The following is a 20180-nucleotide window of genomic DNA, read 5'->3' as shown; positions in this document are numbered from 1 at the left end:
GCCCGCACTCACTTCTCTGACTGCTAGTTCCGCTGGGAAGGCGAGCGAGTATCCAATCTTCCTCCCCCATTCCCTCTCTCCTTATGGCTGCGACGGGAAGGGGGAGGGATCCTGCAGAGCGTTCTCCATAGGATTCCACGTCGGGGACTGCATTCCTGGAGGGACCTTCGGGTCCTACCGGACGTAAGTCCCCGTCGTTGAGGAAGGATCTTTCCCTATCCTCGATTTTTACGGGAATCGGGAGGACCACCACCCGATGATCCTCTGACGAATTTGAGGGGGAGGGGGGGTTTGCCGAGCGCTTAGAATTCTTCGGAGTTTCTGGCACTCTCCGAGTGTTCTGGTCTTCTATGATCTGCAAACACTTGGGCAAAACCACGGTCCAGAGTGGGCAAAATGAGAATCCCAGATAATTGTTACTACGATAATTGGGAATCTCACCGAATGCTCGAATTCCTGGAATTTCTAGCGTTTGAGAGAAGTACTGCTGCTGAAGGAAGAATATCTCGGGAGGGGCTCAGCCTGGATGGACCTGATGGTCCGTTGCCTCAGTAGGCGGCCAACCCCAGGATAGAGAAGAACGGGTGGGAATATCCAGTTCGGCTTGAACTATCGTCTTCGGTATCCTGTTATCACCATAGAAGTCTTCCTTCGGGAAAACTTCTTCGCTCTCTTCATTAGAGAATGAAGGGTGTCGGCTTCCAGTCCTTATTCTTGTTCCTTGAATGGAAGAGAATTTAGGATGGAGGCCTATGTACAGGAACCTACAAATATACTACGTATATTGCCCGTGCGACATGCTTCTGTTATCAGTTGAATTGTCAGAGGTGTAGGCACATACCGTAGTTAACTCTACGGGTTGTGACCGAGACGAATAGTATCTTCTTAATTGAACTGCAACTCGGGACTGCCCTGCAAACTCCCAGGAGTTACCAGTTTCGATTTTGAGATGCTTATGGTATTGTTACAACACCACCACCACCTCAGCGTTTGCATTCACCGAAATCTGTTACGATTAAATGCAAATGCTCGAGCATATTTTTTTGCATTCGATGGTTCTAGCCGAACACATTCCTTCTTGGAATGGATTACCTGGCAACTCAGGATGACGAGTGAGCGAGAGCTAGCGGTGTATGGGCTGCCTGCCAGCCCTGCCAGGCTGCCTGCCGGCTGCCGCAGCCCAGTACCAGCTGGCTCTCCGAGATAGTAGTCGGATATTGTCTCTCTCCTCTGTGATGATTGACTACCGAACCGTATCTCACTAGACTCGCAATCATCTTTCTGTTTACCGCACGGTAACAGAAGTCTGTAGCCTAGTCTCCCGCTGCGATGACGCGGAATGATTTCTTCAGACACCTGAGTTTGTCTTCTAAGTATATCTCGTATTCGTAGGTGTGCAATTGTTCATTGTCCACCCTGAATTGTAGATGTATAACTAAAGACATCGCCTGTCCCCCCCCCCAGCTCTACTTCCAAGTATCCTCCCTGATTCAGCCCATGAGAAGTGGTTCCTCAGGCAGTACAATCCCTTTGTTTTCATTACTGAAAAGCGCTTCGCTTTCATTGCAACTCCGACTTCTCACCGAACAGCTATGAAGTAGCGGTTTAGCGTTTTCAGTCCTCTGTAAATAACAGGGATTAAGCCGTCTTCGTGGGTTGTTGTCATCGGCGGGACTTTTCTACATTCAGAATCTTGAGAGTTAACTTTTCTCGATTCAGCTGTGAAGACGTAGGTCTGCATTCACACATCACCTTTGTCTTCAACAGCACATAGTATTGTTTCTCCTTAGTTGAAATTCAACTACTATGAGAACTTCTGTCTTGCCATCAGGGACCTCTGTCTTTAGAAGGCAATTGACTTTCGTCTGTTGGGCACATGCCTTGAGAGAATCATCATCTCGCCTTCCAGCATCGGTGGCAACAGATAGACGATTTGTATGGTCTCTCGGCATAACCCTTCATAAGGCGAGGGTCATGTGACTACGCCTCGGATGCATGGGCAGCTCACCTCACACAACCGAACACAGTCAGTCGGCAGCTGTCGAAGCGTCCGAGACCGTCACGAGCTACGCTGTTGACTTTGTATCGGTTGATCCAGATCAGTTATTACTTCGTCCTACTGGTATGTTCCGGTACCCATAACTATCGACACCCACCATGGAGTGTCGGTGTCTTTATCCACTGCGGAGACGACGAGACCGCGAGAGACTTCGCCGCAGTGGGATACGAGACCGCGAGAGACTTCGCTGCAGATGGATAGACCACTGGACGGGTACTGGACATCACTCCGAAGAATATGTCGGACAGGAAGATGGATATGTCATTGCGACCATATCCTTCTTTCCCTTCGGGACTGCCCACAGGTCCTTGGAACCTCATTTCCTTGGACCAGTGATGGATGCTTGCAAGATGTGTTTGCTTACCCAGCTCCTTCAAGAGGACAAGTTGCATCTCGTCCATGGTGTGCAGTTGTAGAGGTAAGAAGGATGTGAGAGTGACTGGCTCTCCCCCTTCCACGCCTCGTCTCTCCATTCCTCGTCCTTCGGGTTGAGGATAGGACTCAAACTCACACTGGCTGGTCGGACGATTGATGTGGTAAGCCTATGCATAAGCATCCTTTTTATGTTTCTTATCAGAATCATAGAAGCAATCCCGCTCCTTCCTCTAGCAAGGGGAGGAAGGAGACTGACAATAATGCAAACCCTTCCCAGAACTTTGCATTAATGTCTCCGACGCCAATATTCTTCACAGCCCTTTTTCAGATGAGTCACGATCCCTCACTCATTTCGAAAAGGCCCAGAAGTCTGACTCTTGATCATGCAGCTCCTATACTCCGATCAAGTTGTCAGAGGCAGCAGGGCACTCCTCCTCGCTCTTACGACCAGGAGGAGTAGCCTAGGTGTGCAGAACTCCAGTCAGTTCTAGAGGTTCACTCAGATTCCTCCCACCAATCAGTGAGTCTTCCTTATGTTAAAGGACTGAAGGTTTGTATTACGTGTCGGAACAAATCACAATTTGTCGTAAATTGTATTTTTCCTAACTATACAAACCTGAGGTCCTTTAACAGATATGCCCACTTCATGCCACCCCTCAATCTGAACCTGGGCCAAAAGGCAAAGTGGAGTGTTTACATCCGGGCAGGCTAGCCTGCCCCACGATAGTTACTGCCTAACCCCCTTGTTCAAGATTCGACAGCCGTAATTCCAGCTACGCCGTAAGTACATTCCTTATGTTGAAGGACCTCAGGATTGTATAGTTAGGAAAAATACAATTTACGACAAATTGTGATATTACTACTGCTAATAATTATATTGCAGTTGTAGGCGGTGCAAAAAAGGATATTAGTGCTAATAACTATACGCACAACAATACAATTACAAGATCTGGAGGAAGTAGGTGAATGGTCAGTAAAATGGTAGATGCCACTCTCTCAGTATAGGTACACAATCCTTTATCAGAAATTCTAAAAACCAAAAACGTTTTGTGGAGAGTTGTGTGTCAGTTCATAAGGTCGGTAGTTTGCTGCTGCTTAGATTATTTTTCTTACTAAATCCTGAGAACTGACCTTAGAAAACTCCAAGATTAACATCTTCCAAGCCTTAGTCACAACGTTTAAAAAAATGTGCAGTACAGGTAATAAAAGAAAATATTTTTTGTTGTTGTTATCAGACACATGGACTTATATATAAAGGTTGTGACCAGCAGTCAAACAGAAATGGATTAACATTCCTCAAGAGATTTATTTTTGTTTTGAAGGTATGTCAATGCAGGGTTAGTAAATATCTTCTGAAGAGAAAAAAAATGCTTTCGTTGCGGAAGAATCTCTGAACCAACAATTTTGTACTCAAAGTAATGAGAAGAAATTCAACTTGCGAATTTTAACAAAATGTAAGACTATGAAATACATTTCATCATATTGATCTTGGAGTGGATTTTTCTTTGTCACTATATCCTCATCAGTTTGCTGTCGCACATTTGATCAATACGACACAGTGTATGGGAGTTCTCTTATTACTATATATTATTGAAGTTAAAATTGTTGTTGAATTCTTGTTTTCAAGAAGAAATAATTATATAAAGCAAATTACTAAGTAATTTTTTCCATCAGTAGTCAATCACGATTATGGTAACACTCAAATATGTATATTTTTGTGTTTTACCTAATGTTTTTGTTGAAAATATGTGGTCTTAATTGTCCCACTGTTTTATTACTGATGATGTTAATTATCTCACATTCATTTAACAATATATTATTGATATAAATAATAAACTATAATCAATAAATAACTATATAATGAAGAAACATGAAAAAAAGGGAAAAAATGCTTTTGCTGGAGTAGTGACATTTGATTATGCTCCTGACCCCCACAGTTCCGAAATCCGAAAAATTCTAAGTACTGAAACGCATCGGTGCCCAAGGATTTGGATAAAGAAGTGTGTATGTACCTGTATCTCCCATTTTAAGGGTTTTACACTTGAACAACCTTTAATCTGTACTCATTTAGTAACTCTTTGCCTAAATTTTCATGGAAGTTCATTTCAAGTAGTCATACTTTAGATTTGTTTCTTGTTCTGTGTAATGTAGTGGCAGCCTTACATGCTATTTTCATCTTTTCATTCATCTTTATTGTAGTGTTTTCATTTCCTCAACTATTTCGATGAATTTTAATTACATACTCTGTTACTGTTGCACTTCTCCAATCTTTCTCCTTAAGTAAAATGTCTTGATTTGTAGCTTTTTTCACTTTGCTTTGGTAGTTTCCTTGTGAGAATTGTTTTTCCCTCACAGTGATTGATGTATGTAGTGCTTTCCTTGACAATACTGTTGGGAGATCTTTGCTACATCAGCTAATCTTTTTCATTGACATTTAATTCTTTACAATGTGTTTCATTTATTGTTATACAGATTAATGATAGTGTGTTGAAATGGGACATTGGAGTTTCTCTATGAAATTTGGGTCCTGAGTCTTTCTCATGCTTGTAGGGCTTCAATGTTGTCTTAATAATGATGATAAAGTGCACCATTGCAGTAAGTGTTATTCCCATATTGAGTATCATCCACTAAAATATGCCATAGGGCTTCAACGTTGTCTTAATAATGGTGATAAAGTCTCCAGCTTTGAAGTATCCTTAATGGACTACCTTTTGTTTCAGACACTATAAAGAATGATTGCTTGATACCTTCATTACATCATAAAGCAGTGATGACAAGCCCAGTAGACGACAAAGAAAGTGAAGTAGTTGCACAACGCTCACTCACATCATGGGTTCAGTCATTACTACATACACTTACTGGTAACTTTGTAATATGTTATTTTGTTCAAAAAGCAAGCAAGTAAGAGATAGTTTCATGAGATATGCTTCATTACGACATGTTTAAGTTTGCTTTTCTTTTTGGTGATGACTGAATGTTGGTTAATCATGATTTTGAATTTCCCAACTTTCCAGGATACGGTTGGCTTTGGTGGGAAGAGGTTGAAGATGTAGAAGGAATTCCCAGAATTGCCAATCCTGTTCGTTATTCATATGAAGATTTTTCAGACATAGATCATCGTCTTAAACTTCATTGCGAAGTCTTGCTTTTTCATGAGCCTGAAGAATTCATTTTAGGTCTTGTTAAGGTGAGCACTTTGTTCACATTCAAAGTTTAGTTCTTGTTACTATATTTTAGGTATATAAGAAATGGCTATTTGGGGAAATTTGTTTTATTTCAAGTTTTTAGTGGTTGTTAAAGTTACTTGAAAGTAATTTATAAATTTTTTATTAGTATATTTGTTTATTTGTATAGTTTTCTGCCATGCACTTAACCCTTAAACGCCTATTGGACGTATTTTACGTCGAGATAAATTGTCTGTCGGGTGCCAATTGGACGTATTTTACGTCGACATGGAAAAGTTTTGTAAAAATTCGCGGAAAAATACTTATAGGCCTACCAGCCGAAAACTTTTGAATCACGCGCCTTGGGGGATGCTTGGAGTTCACAGATCAAGGTGTTGTTTTGTTTACAATCGTTACGCAGGCGCGGAAGCGCGAATTTCTTTCTTATCGCACTAAAAAGTATCATTGACACATCTCAGAAATTATTTCGTCACTTTGACATAATTTTTGCACCATTTTAAATTAGCCCTTACATGGAGTATTATATATGAAAATGTGCGCAATTTCATGTAGAATACAAAAAAGAATACTCATGATTGTAGCTTTTATCAGTTTTGAAATATTTTCATATAAATAATGATAAGTGCCAAAATTTCAACCTTCGGTCAACTTTGACTCTACCGAAATGGTCGAAAAACGCAATTGTAAGCTAAAACTCTTATATTTTAGTAATATTCAATCATTTACCTTCATTTTGCAACAAATTGGAAGTCTCTAGCATAATATTTTGATTTATGGTGAATTTATGAATAAAACCTTTTTCTTACCTCCGCGCGGTAACTCTTCCGAAAAAATCATATGTACGATTATCGTAATATTTGCACCATTTTAAATTAGCCTTTACATAAAGTTTTATATATGGAAATGTGCGCAATTTCATGCACAATACAACTAAAAACAACCCATGGTTGTAGCTTTTATCAGTTTTGAAATATTGTCATATAAATAACGATAAATGCCAAAATTTCAACCTTCGGTCAACTTTGACTCTACCGAAATGGTCGAGAAACGCAATTGTAAGCTAAGACTTATATTCTAGTAACATTCAATTATTTACCTTCATTTTGCAACAAATTGGAAATATCTAGCACAATATTTCGATTTATGGTGAATTTATGAGAAAAAAAAAATTTTTCCTTACGTCCGCACGGTAAATTCCGAAAAAATCATACGTGCGATTGTCATAATGTTTGCACCATTTTAAATTAGCCGTTACATAAAGTTTTATATATGAAAATGTGCGCAATTTCATGTAGAATACATCTAAAAATAATTGAAGGTTGTAGCTTTTCTCATTTTCGAAATATTTGCATATAAATCACAATAAATAGAAAAAAACCACATTCGGTCAACTTTGACTCTACCAAAATGGTAGAAAAACGCAATTGTAAGCTAAAACTCGTACTGTGTAGTAATATTCAGTCATTTATCTTCATTTTGAAACAAATTTGAAGTCTCTAGCACAATATTTAGATTTATGGTGAATTTCTAAAAAAAACTTTCCTTCCCTCCACACGCGGATTCTCCCCTACAAATCTCCGAAATGAGTATGTCGCATTCTCGGAATATTTGCTCCATTTCATATTAGGCGTTTCATAGAGTTTTATATATGAAAATGTGCGCAATTTCATGTAGAATACAACACAAAATAAATTAAGGTTGTAGCTTTTCTCATTTTTGAAATATTTGCATTTTAAAAAAATATATAAAAAAAATTTGACATCCGGTTAACTTTAACTCATCCGAAATAGTAGAAAACTGCAATTGTAAGCTAAAACTCTTACAGTATAGTAATATTCAATCATTTATCTTCATTTTGAAACAAATTGGAAGTCTCTAGAACAATATTTAGATTTTATGGTGAATGAAAAAAAGAAAAAAAAATTTTATGTCCGTGCTTACGGATTCATGCATCATTTGTGATAATATTTTCTCTTGTGTGTTTTGATTCGTTTTACAAGTGCTGTTCGATACCAAAATGATCGAAAATTTAGTGTACAATACAATGAAAAAATTAACTCGTTAGCTTTAACCGTTTTGCTCACAGCGCGATTTGAATACAATTATATATGAAATTTTGTTTTCGCACTATCATATATCGCATTATTTATATATGATAATGATTTTTTTTCATTTCTAATGGTTGCATACTAAACTTCAGGCAATGACAAAAAAAGGAGCCAAAAATGAACTCTTAATCTTGAAAACTAAGCACGCTGTGATTTTTTGAAAAAAATATTTTTTCCACTTCGGCGCTCACTCCGAGACCCCCTCGGCATACGGGAGACGATTTTTATTATACCCCTTAGGCGTTTAAGGGATAACACATGTTAATTAATTTGAAAAAATTTAGGATATCATTCTTTGGGGGAAACACAGGTAGACCACCTGCCAACTGAACTGTGTGATTTGAGAGAGAGAGAGAGAGAGAGAGAGAGAGAGAGAGAGAGAGAGTGAGAGAGAGAGAGAGAGAGAGAGAGAGAGAGTTGCATTTTTTCAGTGTATTTTTGCATTATATCTTGATACAATTATTGGGAAAAAAGGTAAATAATTGCCTTTTTCATAAAGTTTTCAGTTCAAAGTGTGATGGTTGTTGTTTATATAAGTATACCAAGTTTTTGCAGTTCTTTGGTATTGACAAGGTTAGGTGAGGAAAGGTATGGAGTTCACCTTGAATAACCCTAGGTTTTTTTTTTACTTGCCATTATCTGGAATTTGCTGTTATGTGACTGGCCCTTTGCTCTCTTTTAATCCATATAATTAAAGTATTACACGACCGTTATGCTTTAGGAAGATATATGAATGTAAATAAATTTTCTTCTCTTTCTTCTCATTGGTATTTTTATTCTTGTAACAGTAGCTGATTGGAAACATGGATTCTTTGTATTGCTGCAGCATTTCATATTTTATACCTTTTCTTTGATTACACTTTGTCAGCTTTAGGTAATATGGTAAACTCCAGAAAAAACTTGAAGCTGTGTGCTATATTGAATTACTCTTGGAAATTGTTCAAATGGTGTCTATATATTTTGTATTTAATTTGGCATTTATTTTTTTCCTGCTGTATCCACTGGTCAGGATTGAAAAAATTCCCAGTTTGTTTAATTGCTTCCTATCTGTAATGATTATTTATACTAGGAAATTTGTTTTCAAAAATTCTAATTTTATTTTCAGGCTGTACTGCTTGTTAAAGGAGGTTTAAGAGAGTATCAGGGTATTGTTGTTTTGTCAAGCAGGAAAATATATATACTAGAAATAGTAGGACCGGAGGAGTAAGTATTCGTTTGAAAAAGGCATTTTGTTGATTTTCAATACATATAGTTATTGAACACAATGGGATATACTCTTGAGTTAAGTAGTTTAGAAATTATTGACTGAATAAGGTATTTGGTGTCAAATGTGAAGTGGTCAGTAATGCTGATAGTTGCCAAGGACATCTCATTCCTGTCATGAAGTATAAAAGTGATAAGAATTTTCTTTCTATTTAATAGACTAATTTGGTTTGAAATATAGGTTTTAACCATTTATCAAGAAAATTTCTAAATTTTGCTTTTCAGTGATAGCCCTCAAACATGGTTAGAGGAAAGATTATCTCATAATGTGTCAGAGGTACGTGTCATCCATAGCCTATATCAGCGACAAGGAGTAGGACTAACTCTTGGAGACAGTATGGTATTGATTTCTTTAGCTGATTCTCACCGGGCTAATTGTTTCTTCAACTTCTTTTTAGGTGTGTATTGATAGCACTTTAAATCAGTTATCTATGTGGAAATGTACAAGGATACTGGGTTTTTTTGTTTATATATATATTTTTTTCAGAATATTTGATTGGTGTCTTATCTCTTTTGAAATTAACCATTTGATTATACATTTTTACTGCATAAATTTAGTAAAAGGTAATATAACTATATGCAGTCACTGTGACAAACCATGCCAAATGAAGTATTATTCAGTTTTTTGCTTATCAACCAATCTTGTATATCATGTGTCCCTGTAGGTTTTATCTACAGCAGATTTCTTTGTAGATCTATTGAATCTTATTAGTAATTCTAATTTCCAAAGGTAAGACTACAGTAACTTAGACTGACTAAATTTATGGCTTATATAGTTATTATTTAAAGATATTTACCAGCAAGTCACTTAATCTTGCAAAAATAGCCACTAGCTAGGGTGAACATTTTTTTCTTTTTCTAGTCATCCATACATATTTGGAGTGATTTCACGCCTCCCATGCTCCTAATGAAAAATATTTACAGCTATTTCTATTGTTTAAAATGTTGAAATGGGTATTGCAGAAAATAAGCTTACCATATATACTCGCATATTATGCGACTTTTGAAACCTAATTTTGAAGCCAATTTTAAAGGGGTCGCATCATACACGCGGTATAAAATTAACGTACCGTCTATGCTTTCCAAAATCGGCCGATTGCGATAGTTACTACCGGAGGAAAACAGTAGATCTTTTAAAAAGTTATGCTTTACTTGTACTTCACTATATCCAATAATATTATATGTATTCTCATATTACTATCGTATTTTTAAGTACAAAAGAGCGATTGTGCGCCATTTGCATTTTTTTGGGTTTATACAACATGTTTAACTGTTCTAGACTAACCATCTATAATTTCCAAATCCATTGTTTAAGGCACAATACCGAAGGATTTTTTACTTTTTGTTTTACTCGGTAAAAGAAACATTTGTAACTTGAAGTATTATTTTTATTTTAGGATACACAGGTAAGTGAAAATTTATTAAATAAAAATGCATAAAATTAATAAAACCCTCCAAAGTTGCTCTCCGTGTCCATATCATCAAATAAGGCTCTGAATTCTTCGTCATCAAGGCAGTCATCATATTCGTCATCTAGATCCTTGATAATTTCATCTTCATCTCCTGCATCTTCGTATAAGACATCGTCCTCACTTCCATCCAGAGCATTTGATCCACATTATTTAAATGCTTTGATTATCACATTTTTATCGATTTCTGTCCAGGATTCTTTAACCCACATACATAGAGACAAACCTGGAGCTTTCATCCTCCCTCCTTAAGGGGGCCGGCCGGCTAATGCCCTTTTTTAAGGACAGGACTTTAATATTCATACCACTTAATAAGGTGACTTGGGACATCTCCAAACCACATATGATTTTTGCCTCTGATCTTCGGTTTTGTGACGCCAGGGCGATTTATCCCGAAAATAACCATTTTTCAAATTCTATCTCCTCCCTTGATATTTAATATTAAGACCTGGGATTACTACCATATATAGACCTGATGTAGACCTCCTATTGAATGGAGAGTTTTTTTTCTAAAAGTCATTTTTTTGCTAGATATGAATTTTTCAATATGGTCAAAAAATAAACCCTTTAAATCAGGAGAAAAAAATTTATAAAAAAAATACAAAACAAAAATAGGAAAAAAGGGCTCTATTTGATTGTTCTATAATGTCTTTCTGAGTTATATACCAAATTCCAATGTTATAGCTTTAAAACTAAGTGAGAAGATAGATTTTGAAGGTCAATAAGCATAGTTTTGAGATACGGGCGTTCAAAGTTTTCCTTCGTATTTCTATAAAGACAATGTTAATAAATAATGATTATTATGAATGTATATTTCTTTTTTGTGTATTAATAAACCAAAACTATTTTATTTATCATAATTTAATCATAAATGATGATCCCTTTGCTCATATATCGCAGCCTGGGGCACTGCTTGAGGCAAGATGGCGCATCTGGTCCTTCCTACGCAATTTCTCTCTCTCCCTTCACTAAATCGGCTTATTACAGCGAATTTTCTTCTTCTGTGTGTTAGCGAGATGTTTTCCTTGTATTTTCCTCTTTGGCATGATGAAATTTCTTTGCCCGAAACAAAGATAAACAAACGTAATTGCAAGAGAATGTCAAGAGGTGAAACTCGAAGGCGTACACTACAAAGACAATTTAATAAATCATGATTATTATGAATTTCATATTCCATTTTGGGTATTAAAAAACCAAAACTTTGTTATTTATCATAAATGAAGATCTCTTTGCTCAAAGATTGTAGCCTTAGGCACAGTGTGACGTGTGCTGGCAAGCAAGACAGGGGCGTTACTAAGCAACCCTCCCCTCTCTCTTCACTAACTACGCATATATTATGATATTCTGTAATAATACTTGAGCGATTTTTCTTTGTCTGTATGTTAGCGAGATGTTTCCCTTGTCTTTTCCTCATTGGCATGATGAAATTCTTGCCGAAACATACATAAACATACGTGAAAGCAGGCGAATGTCAGACGTGAAATGGAACGTGTAGACTACTTGGCGTCTGTGATCGCACTTAATCAGGACTGGACTTGGTAGCTTGAGCCTGAAGTCTCCTTCTCGACTCGGGGAATGTCTACAGATGCCATTTCTCCCAATTTCTTTGACAATAATTATCAAAATTTACGATAATAGAAGAAATATTGCATTTTCTTGTACGGATCAATGTTTTAGGCTTATTGAGTTACGTTAACTAATTACCCTGTAACTACGAAAGTAAGAGGAATTTTGACGAAATATTCCGTATACGTATTCTCAATTGCCATATGAAGCTCCATGAATTTTTTCATGACTGCATTTTTCACCCTATACCTCCATATAAAGAGGTTCCGGCCGGCCCTCTTAAGTAAATGCTTTCTCCCCTTCCAACATCCATTCATTCCACCTCTTCCTGATGTTCTCTTTAAAAGGCTTAGTAATTGATACGTCGAGAGGTTGACAAACGCTAGTCAAATCACCAGGAATAACAGCTATATCTGTGTTTGTATCTCGAACACCTTTTAAAACCGAGTTTACTTGATGTGACCATGTCCCAAACCAATAAACTTTTTTCTTTCCGTAAACCAGGCCTTGATGCCCAAACTCTCTTTACTCAAGTCTTACAGCCATCACCATTCATCCATCCTTTTTCGTTCGTGAACGTGGACAATGATACCATTCAGGAATTTTTCTTTAGGCATCAATTTCCGTTTAAAGATATCTATGGGTGGAAGTTTCATCCCATCTGCCATACACGTTAAAACAACAGTAAAGTGTGTCCTTTCATGACCATTAGTTTTGATTAAAATGCTTTTCTCTCCTATTTTATTTACGTTTGAGTTTGACGGCATGTCGAAGGTAAGCGGAGTTTCATCCATGTTGCTGATACATGATAATTTGTAATTATCAGCTTTGCGGTGCTTGATTACAAATTTGAGGAAATTGATTTTTTTCTTCCAGTTCTTTGGGTAGTTTTTGTGCTATTTTGGTTTTCCTTCTTAGGACAAAGTTATGCCTTGTCATAAACCGAGTACACCATCCTGCACTTGCTATAAACTCTGGAATGCCCATTTTTCTTGCTTCTCGAATTGCATACAGTCTTATATTACATCGTGTTATGATAAAACCATTTTCTCGGTTTTCGGACACCCACTTTGCCTTTATCTTCTAAATGCGGCCATTTACATTTAGATCCGCAATTTGCACACTCATAAGATGGAGTTACTATTTAATTTTCCTTTTGTTTCCTCCAGCTTCGGACACAGCTTTCCCCGACGCCAAACCGCTTACCAGCTTGAACATTGTTTGTTTTTTCAGCTTCAGCTACAACTTGAAGCTTAAATTTAGCAGTATACTTCCTAGCTGATCTTTTCTCCATGGTCCTATTCACTCTGTGGGCCAAGTTGCTACTGTTTTATTTTACTGCTTGTTGTTTTTTTGATTAAGCTGACCTTGTGTCAGCGCGGGCTCTTGCTCACTGAGCAGCCCATAATTACTGCTTGCACTTCTGAGCTATTTATACCAGTTGATTTGCAGTTCTGGCAGCAATGTTGGCCTACTAAACAAGATTAGACATCTTTGTATTCTCTGGAGGACTGCTAATCCATTAGCGTTAACCAGGTGGTCAGTGATCACACCCTTCATAGCCCACGCAACTGACAAACAATTTTTTTCCAATGATGTATTATCTTTACTGTACTACAATACACACACAATCCTCTCCAAAATCCTGAAAACCAAAAAGCTCTAAAAACCTAAAACATTTTGTGGAGTAGAGCATTAATTCTTATGGAAGGTATAGTCTTGTTACCGTGGCGAGCTCTCTGGTTTGGCTTTTAAAGATCTGCCCTTATGCCAATTTTACAAAAACAACATCTGCCCAGGTACTTTAATCTCCTTCCTATTCGGCCCTGCTCTCTCTCTCTCTCCTAAATCTTACAGCTGTCCGAGCGACAGTTTTTTTTTATGGGATAACATAGGCCCGCATTTCGCATTTTCCATACCTATTTATTTTGTATACGATATTCCTTTCTCGGTTGTGAAGTTGATAGTCTATCCATTGCTTTGAGGTGACCAGGAATAACTTGTAAGTTGGTGTCAAAGTCACTCCACACTTCAGTCAGGCCAAAACTTTGCCATATCGCATTCAAGCAATCATCAGTCATTGTTTCCTATACATATATTATTTTGTCAGAGAGAGAGAGAGAGAGAGAGAGAATCTGTCTGTATATGGTTGTTTATTTTCTCACTCATCAAACTTACTCTTTTGTTTTATTTCATATTTCTTTGCTCACCAATTTATTCTATACCTACGATATTAAGAAACCAAGATATGTGTAGAAGGGAGAACTGCCTCCAGACTGTACATTGTGGATTTAAACGCACATGGAACTGGTTGAAATATTCGCAACAGCACCAAAATGAGATGCCATGTTGATAGAAAATCTAACTCCGTTTATTGTTATTGCATAAAAAAACTAACAATCGTGAACCACGTAATTTATTTAGAATTCTGCGTAACGGAAAAGATAATATTTGATATATGTAATGGGAGAAATTGTATTATCTCTTGTTATAAATTTGGCAGATATGTGGAGATCAAACACGTGGGAGGACCAAAACAGCCCAGCCAGAGAGCTCTGTTCATTTTGTAAATGCTATAGTTTGGCGTGCTAGGCTTACCCGATTCATTTGGGTGTGCGCTGCAGCTGCTGCTACTGCTACTCAAATTATGCATTTTTCTTACTAATCCCAAGAATTGATAATGGAAAATCCCAAGATAATAAAATAATTGACATGCCAAGCCCTAAATATATATGTTGTCTGTCTGTCTGTCTATCAAGGAAAGATACTGATAATTTGAATTGACATTATATTTCCTGTGAGAGAGAGAGAGGGAGAATATTTAACCAGTGGGCATTAGTACATATGCAGGCAGTGTGTTCATGCTTGTTAAAAAATGTGCAGTACTGATAATTCATATCTGGAAGACAAAAAAAAACAAATATGAATTTTATTCTTGTCAGTCGCATGGACTAAATTTACATAAAGCAGGGAACAAATCTTAACATTCCTCGAGAGATTAGAGAGATGAACCATTGCTGAACTCTCTCTCTCTCTCTCTCTCTCTCTCTCTCTCTCTCTCTCTCTCTCTCTCTCTCTCTCTCTCTCTCTCTCTCTCTCTCTCAACTATACTGTTAAGTGTTAACTTGAGTCTCTGAAAACTATAGGTATTGCCACACGTGCAACTGTATGTGTGTGTATGGGTATACTGTAATACCTACATCTTTGAAAGATAAAACAAACAAACAAATTTTGTTGTTGGTAGTCGCGGGGCCTATAAAGGGTGTGACCAGCACACAGAAAGATTAACATTTTTCCAAGAGAGAGAGCTGAATTTTGTTTTGAAGGTATGTCAACAGCATTAGTAAATAGGTATCATCTTCTAAAGAATTTTTTTTTCTGTTTTCTTTTTGCAGAAGAATCTTCAAACCATTTTGCATTCAAAGTAATGAGAAGGAATCATTCTATTCTTCATGTAATCAGTAAAATACTTACACTATTAAAAACTAAAACTACGTACTGTCTGCAAAACACACACATCATCGTCAGCTTCGCGTGTGTAAACGTTCATTCCAAGAAATTCACTGTAGTAGTAGTATAACCAACACCTGATTGGCTGGTTGGTAGCCTTGGAGATCTGTTATCCAATGAGAGCCCTCTGCTTCTGTTCTATTTATAGACATATGCCGTGGATGGCACTATGTTTGAATGTTACCATGATCGTGATTTTCTGACTACTGATGGCAAAAATAACTCAATACTTTTCTTTATATAATTACTTCTTTGTGAAAACAATAATATAATATGATCATTTTAACTTTAATGAATAGTGGTATGAAAAATACCAGTGTGTTGTAGCGATGCATCATCAATATAGTGGTATGAAAATGCCAAATTGTGTTGTAGCGATGCGTCATCAATATAGTGGTATGAAAATGCCAAATTGTGTTGTAGCGATGGGTCATCACTAAGCAAATCCTTTTCCCAGACCGTCCTCAAAATTTTACGACTCTAACTTCAAGATCGATATGGTGGATTATATTTTATAGTCATACTTATTGTTAAAATTCACAAGTTGAACTGCAAAATATTATCATATTTTGATTGTTATGTACATATATTTTTTTTTGCGTTTTTTGGAATGTTTGTTTTGAAAATAATAGCTATTAGTTAACATATGGTATTAATTATCCCACTATTTTATTATACGTTATCTTAATTATCTTACATTCATTTAACAATATTACAGTGGACCCCCCGTATTCGCGTTCTCCAGATTCGCGGACTCACACATTCGCGGATTTCTCTCAGGAATGTTTCCCTGCATTATTCGCGGAAAATTCACGCATTCGCGGTATTTTTCTATGATAAATATCCACAAATTCCTGGTTTTTTTGATGGATTTCATCATAAAATGCACTTTTTGTGATAAAACTATTAAAAAAACCATGTAGGAAAATTTTTAGTGGGTTTTTCTTGAGTTGTAACTAACAAAATAGGCTGTTTTTAGCATTTTTATAGGGGTTCCAAACATTTGCGGATTCTAACTATTCACGGGGGGGTCTGGTACGCATCCCCCGCGAATACGGGGGGACCACTGTATATTAATATTTACTTAAATAAACTGTAAGTAATAAATAACAATAATGAAAAATATAAAAGGGAAAAAATGTATTTTCTGCAGTAGTGATGTTTGTTTGATTATGCATCTGACCTCACATTTCCGAAATCTGAAAAATTCCAAAAACCAAAAAATCAGATAAAAGAATGTGTGTGTACTGCACATTTTTTTAAAGCATTATGTACATGCACACAATGTCTACACATTTACTGATATCCTTTGGAGAGAGAGAGAGAGAGAGAGAGAGATAGAGAGAGGACGAGAGAGAGAGAGAGAGAGAGAGAGAGAGAGAGAGACTCCAAGGCATGGTATTTTGACAATTAAATTTTATTATCTTGGATTCTTTTTTTAAATCTTGAGATTTTCTGTTCAATTCTCGGGATTAGTAAGAAAATTACCGTAACTTGACTAGCAGCAGCACATCTGAATGACTCGGCCATTAGCACGCTAACCACAAACCTTATGAATTGACGCTCTCGGAAAAGGAACTCGCATGATACATGAGATACATGACAAAACCACTGTTTATTGGTGTGAAAATTTGGGGTCGCATAATATGCGAGATCACATGTTACTCGAGTATATCGGTATTAAATTATTCAAAACCTCAAATAAAAAAATAACATTACAGGCTGACCCCATAAGATCAAAAACTGCTACTTTGAGTTCACTAGTTAGCTGTTATTCTTGTTTGTTTGTAGTGTATAACTTTCCATAAACATATAAGGTGTTTGTATTATGGTAATGAACTTTACATTTCTTTAATGAGAATTGTTCATCATTACTTTGTATTTCTTATATATTTTCATATATGCAAATGATGTTATTGTATATCAAAGTCCTTTAAATGTCATAGTACTTCAGTGTGTAAATTGTAGCCTGATGTAACGTACCTTCTCATAGTACAATTTAAACTTGCCACAAACATACATGCATACTGTTCTTCAAATACTATATAATCCCTAAAGTTTTTTTTTAACTGTTTCATAGAATGTAATTTTTTTCAGAAACAGAGGGATTACTTTAATGCAAAGCAAATGTCTACATGCCACATAATTGCAGACACTTCATCCAACTGTTCTGGTTGGTTCTTGACAGAATCTTTCAGATCACTGGTGGTCAACCTAATAATTTTTTATGTAATCCAATCTGTGTGTGTAAGAACCATGGCATAGGGATATAGGTATTTTTGGTTTAAGCAATATATGTAATTTAAGATTTTGAGTTAAATGTGAGGTTACTGAGCTGCTGACACACAAACAAAAATGAAAGGATGTGAAGAGACCAAAGGCAGTTCTCCTGAATCTGAGTAGTAAGGAACCCAAAGCTGGAAAAGGAACTGGGAGTCAAGAACTGAATTAGAGCCCTGTTGGACAGCATTATGAACATTGTTGGTGTGAATGACTCAAACAACATACACATTAGGAGACATCCTTAATTTGTAAGTGAAAACTATCCTCTCAGAGCACTTATGTAGGGGAACATTTTTAATTGTCAAGGCTGCATATCTCTTAATAAGTGAGTGAGCATATAGGATCACAAAGCCCAAGATCTTTCAAGTTGTCCATGAAAAGCCAAGTGTGTTTTTGTGATGTTTCTCCCAGGCAGAGCAAGAAAGATTGGATCCAGATACCAGCCTCTCTTGTCTTTGTTCCTTTAAATCTTTAGCTGAAAACCCTCAAGAACAGGGTCAACAGGCTATAAACCTAAGAGGGCTTCAAAGCAAAATTTGTCTGCAAAGATACACAACTTGTAGGAAAAAGTGATGAATAGTTAAATATGAGGGAATGGAAAATAAAGCTGATACACCAGAATTCAAGAGATATTAACAGAAAGCAGGAATTAGTGCGTTCCTTGCACAAAGATTTGAAGATCAGAAGACTCCAGTTTCACTAGGCATAGTATTCCACACTTTTAGTTTTAGCCAAAATAAAACTATAGGAAATGAAGTAATATTAAACCTGATACTAAAATGACACATTGTTAGCAGCAGCAGCAGCCTGCCTAATGCAAGCAAAAACAGCTTGGTCAGGTGAAGAGAGCAGAGGAGGATTTTTGTTTCTGTAGTACATTGATGCAATGAGCCCAATGAATTCACCCTTTTATATATTCCACAAGTCAGCGTAAGAGTTGGCAAAATAAACTTGAACTCGTGGATAGAAAGCTTTTAGATAGAGTAATCACCCAAAGACCACACTGGAGACCACTACTCAAAACAAGGAAGGGGAGAAGAGTTAAAAGGACTAGATGTAATAGCTTTACCATGGAACTTTTGATAACATTTCTGTATCTTATAAGAAATTATCATTTAGATCCCAACCATGAAGGGTGTAATGCACAGGCTAGCTATTTTGTGTAGAAAATTAACAAGCATTAAGGTTTTGTTTTTTGTTGCATTGCATCATGCATAATAGCTGAGTGACTGAATATCAGATATTTTGCAATTTGCTTATTTTATTGCTGGGTAGAATAAATATATGGAAGCAAAATTGTACTTGTATTAAAAGGTATTTAATAATTAAATAGAATTTACTAAAAAAGGCATATGGATATCACTGCTTAAAAAACTCTGGCACAGATAGGGATATCTGTACTCTGCACAGATAGTAAATTTTTCGTTTTTGTTTGTTATTTTTTGTTTGTACTTTGCAGAATCTTTGGAGGAATATGGGGTAAACCCAAGCATTGAGGAGTGCAGCAGCCCTGCCCAAGAGGAGTCTCTGACCGAGATGATAAAAGAAACTCAGATATCAGTTGGAGAGGAAACTAGTCTCTCCATGTTTGCTATTGTTTCCCTCTTGCTAGGTAAGTATTCTTAAGGAAGCATGTGCGCCCAGTGAAATCCCACCCTGTCTTTTCCCACCCTCCTTAGTCACCAAGCTAGAATGCTATCTGCAGGTATGTCGTCCCTGACGCTACCTTCGCGGTAGCAGGGAGTGAGCCGTAGTACGGCTCCCCTTTTCTAAAGGGTTTTGATGTGGAAAAGGCTATTGGAGAGGCTGCTGTGTAGTGTTTTTCACTCGCCCCAGATTCATACCGACACCCTTTTAAAAAGGGTGAGCGAGTCAGAATATTCTGGCATGTCCAATTTAGCAGTTCTCTGGTATTTAGCAATATTTTACCTTAGAAATAGCATTAAAGGAACGTATTTCACTGGGCGACACGGCGCTTCCTCGCCCAGAAATAGATTTTTCCTACGTCAAAACCATGTTTGTTGATGTTAACATTAGCATATGTGCTTATAGAATTAATTTAAAAAACCATGAACTTGCTATTACAGTACAAGGATGTCTATACAAAGTAATTAGAGAAATAAAAGAATGTATCATTAAGAATAGTTTAGAAAAGATAAGTGAACTATTATTAATCATTTAAAATAGTTTGATCAAACTACTTAACCACATAACTAGACACTTTTTTTGGGCTCTTCTTAGTTAATGTATTATGTGCTATTGAAGATGCATTCAAATTTTGACTAGCATATTTAAAAATGTCTGTGCATTAGTGTACCATAGCATTGGTTGGTATAGCATACTGTATACTGAGAATTTTTCA

The 20180-nt window shown here is 36.7% G+C and overlaps 1 protein-coding gene across 1 annotated transcript in view; it reads left to right on the top strand.

Moving 5' to 3' along the window:
- The window catches only part of LOC135200804 (serine/threonine-protein kinase 11-interacting protein-like), a 249900-nt gene that overhangs the window by 118489 nt on the left and 111231 nt on the right, over window positions 1-20180 (top strand). The window contains 5 exon segments of the mRNA XM_064229462.1: window positions 5155-5295; window positions 5449-5621; window positions 8833-8930; window positions 9216-9388; window positions 19278-19430. Of these exon segments, the coding sequence (XP_064085532.1) occupies window positions 5155-5295; window positions 5449-5621; window positions 8833-8930; window positions 9216-9388; window positions 19278-19430 (738 nt within the window).

This window comes from Macrobrachium nipponense, chromosome 27 (genome assembly GCF_015104395.2).
Source record: "Macrobrachium nipponense isolate FS-2020 chromosome 27, ASM1510439v2, whole genome shotgun sequence".
Classification (NCBI taxonomy): Eukaryota; Metazoa; Arthropoda; class Malacostraca; order Decapoda; family Palaemonidae; genus Macrobrachium; species Macrobrachium nipponense.
This window is presented reverse-complemented; position numbering and strand designations above follow the sequence as displayed.